The sequence below is a fragment of the Triturus cristatus genome, chromosome 10, assembly GCF_964204655.1.
Source record: "Triturus cristatus chromosome 10, aTriCri1.1, whole genome shotgun sequence".
In the NCBI taxonomy this organism is placed as follows: domain Eukaryota; kingdom Metazoa; phylum Chordata; class Amphibia; order Caudata; family Salamandridae; genus Triturus; species Triturus cristatus.
The window spans coordinates 1186223693-1186225769 of NC_140593.1; the positions used below are offsets into that span (position 1 = coordinate 1186223693).

Sequence of the window (2077 nt, forward strand, 5' to 3'; positions counted from 1 at the left end):
AAAAAAAGTTATTTCCAGCATTTACATATTTCTTTCCACATCACCGGCCAATGTAAACTCTTGTAACTTGGCCAGTCTTCATTCTAACAGGAAGGTTCGTCAAAGCTACTTATTCTCAGGCCCATGTTCCTGCCATACCAAGATTGCTAATGGGGTGCATTTCGGAGGAGCAGGTTCTCCTCATCAGCACTTTTCCTATTTATGGTCACATAAACTGTTTCTTATTTATAAGAAGGATATTGGGTAACCTTCTGTTGGACTGTTTTTTTGAGTCCTATTGAAGTAAATAAACTAAGCAAAGTTTTACACCTATCCTTCCCCACTGCATTGTTATTATTCTCATTCTTTATTAGTAGATGTCTGACAACTCAGGAAATACCAATTCACATACTTACTGAGATACTGGAGAAATGTTCAAAGAAATGGAGAAGTAATTGTTTACTCATTGTAATGCCAGTGGAGTCTTGATACTATAACTTCTATTCCTCCTACAGGCACGCGAGGCTTGAAATAGAAATGGATGCCCACAACTTGACCATAGTGACAGAATTTATCCTCTTGGGCCTATCCAACGTTCCAGAACTGCAGACCACACTATTTGTCCTATTCCTGGTGATGTACCTAGTTGGGGTGCTGGGGAATGGTACCATCATCACACTCATTACTTTTGACTCTCAGCTTCACACACCCATGTACTTCTTCATCAGAAACCTATCACTGGTTGACCTCTGCCTTATGACAGTCATCGTCCCAAAGCTTTTGATTAACATCCTTTCAGATCAAAAGACCATCTCGTTTGTCAATTGCATGTCCCAGTTGTTCTTCTTTGTTTTATTTGCTGGGTTGGAGAGCATCCTGCTTGGAGTGATGGCTTATGACCGGTATGTCGCCATCTGCAACCCCTTGCGCTACTTCATGGTCATGAACAAGAGCATGTGTGCTCTCTTGGTGGCCAGCTGCTGGATGACTGGTCTCATGAACTCCCTGCTGCACAGTGTGACAATATCATTGCTCTCCTTCTGCAGCTTGAACAAAATCCAGCAGTTCTTCTGCGACATTCCACCGCTGCTAAAGCTCTCCTGCTCTGACACCACCACCAACGAGCTCTTGCTCTTAGTTGAAGCATCTGCCATTGCTACGGCCTGCATTCTTTCCGTAGTTATTTCCTATGTGAACATAATTGCTGCCATCTTGAGGATGAACTCTAGAGAGGGGAGGCATAAGGCCTTCTCCACCTGCTCCTCCCACCTCATCACTGTTTCTCTGTACTATGGAACAATTCTTTTTACCTACATCCGCCCTACATCCACCTACTCGCTCGAAAAAGACAAGGTTGTGACAGTTATGTACACTGTTGTCACCCCAATGCTGAATCCCTTCATCTACAGCCTGAGAAACAAGCAGGTGAAAGGGGCTTTAAGAAAAACAGTTGGAAGATCTCTTTTTTAATAGAAAGTAGCATCTCTTTTTTACTTGTGCACTTATGCATAGTTTCAGAGACTAACACTTTACTTATTATGGATGTCTTTTTGAATATCTATCTATGCGACAAAATCAAATGTGATCCTTTTACATTTCAAATCACTCTTTTTAATAGGCTACACTATGTGAATGAATCCAAAGTACGAGATTATTTACACTTTTCAAAATGGTATCATGCTGTCTATCTCAGCTTGAGAAGATTTCATCAGTTGTTGCCTCTTCTGCAAGGCCATGTCTGAATTCATTTGTCTGCATGGTCTGAGAGACATCTCCACTCAGGAGGATGTTTCAATATTCAACTCATTTTTATGTAAAGTGTAAGCGGTAACTCTTTCAATTCAACCATTGCTGAAAAATTAAGCATTAACAGATCCACATTCTCTGTCTGTGTAAGTGTATAGGTTGTGCAATCTTCTAGATTGTTGTGTGGGGTGGAAAATGGAACAGTGTGTGCTTTGTGGTCTATTTTTGTAAACCAGTGTTTAAATGGGTTTCACGAGTATGTTTTTATATGATGGATTGTATGAATGGGTGTTTTCCATGAAGTGATGGGGAAATGGTCCATTACTGTTATAAAGTGAGAATGGTAATTTAT

The 2077-nt window shown here is 40.7% G+C and overlaps 1 protein-coding gene across 1 annotated transcript; it reads left to right on the top strand.

Moving 5' to 3' along the window:
- The first annotated feature begins 516 nt into the window (after window positions 1–516).
- On the top strand, window positions 517–1449 carry LOC146796989 (olfactory receptor 5V1-like). Its single transcript, XM_085630284.1, has one exon. The coding sequence runs from the start codon at window positions 517–519 to the stop codon at window positions 1447–1449; it is 933 nt and encodes a 310-aa protein (XP_085486410.1).
- Window positions 1450–2077: the final 628 nt, after the last annotated feature.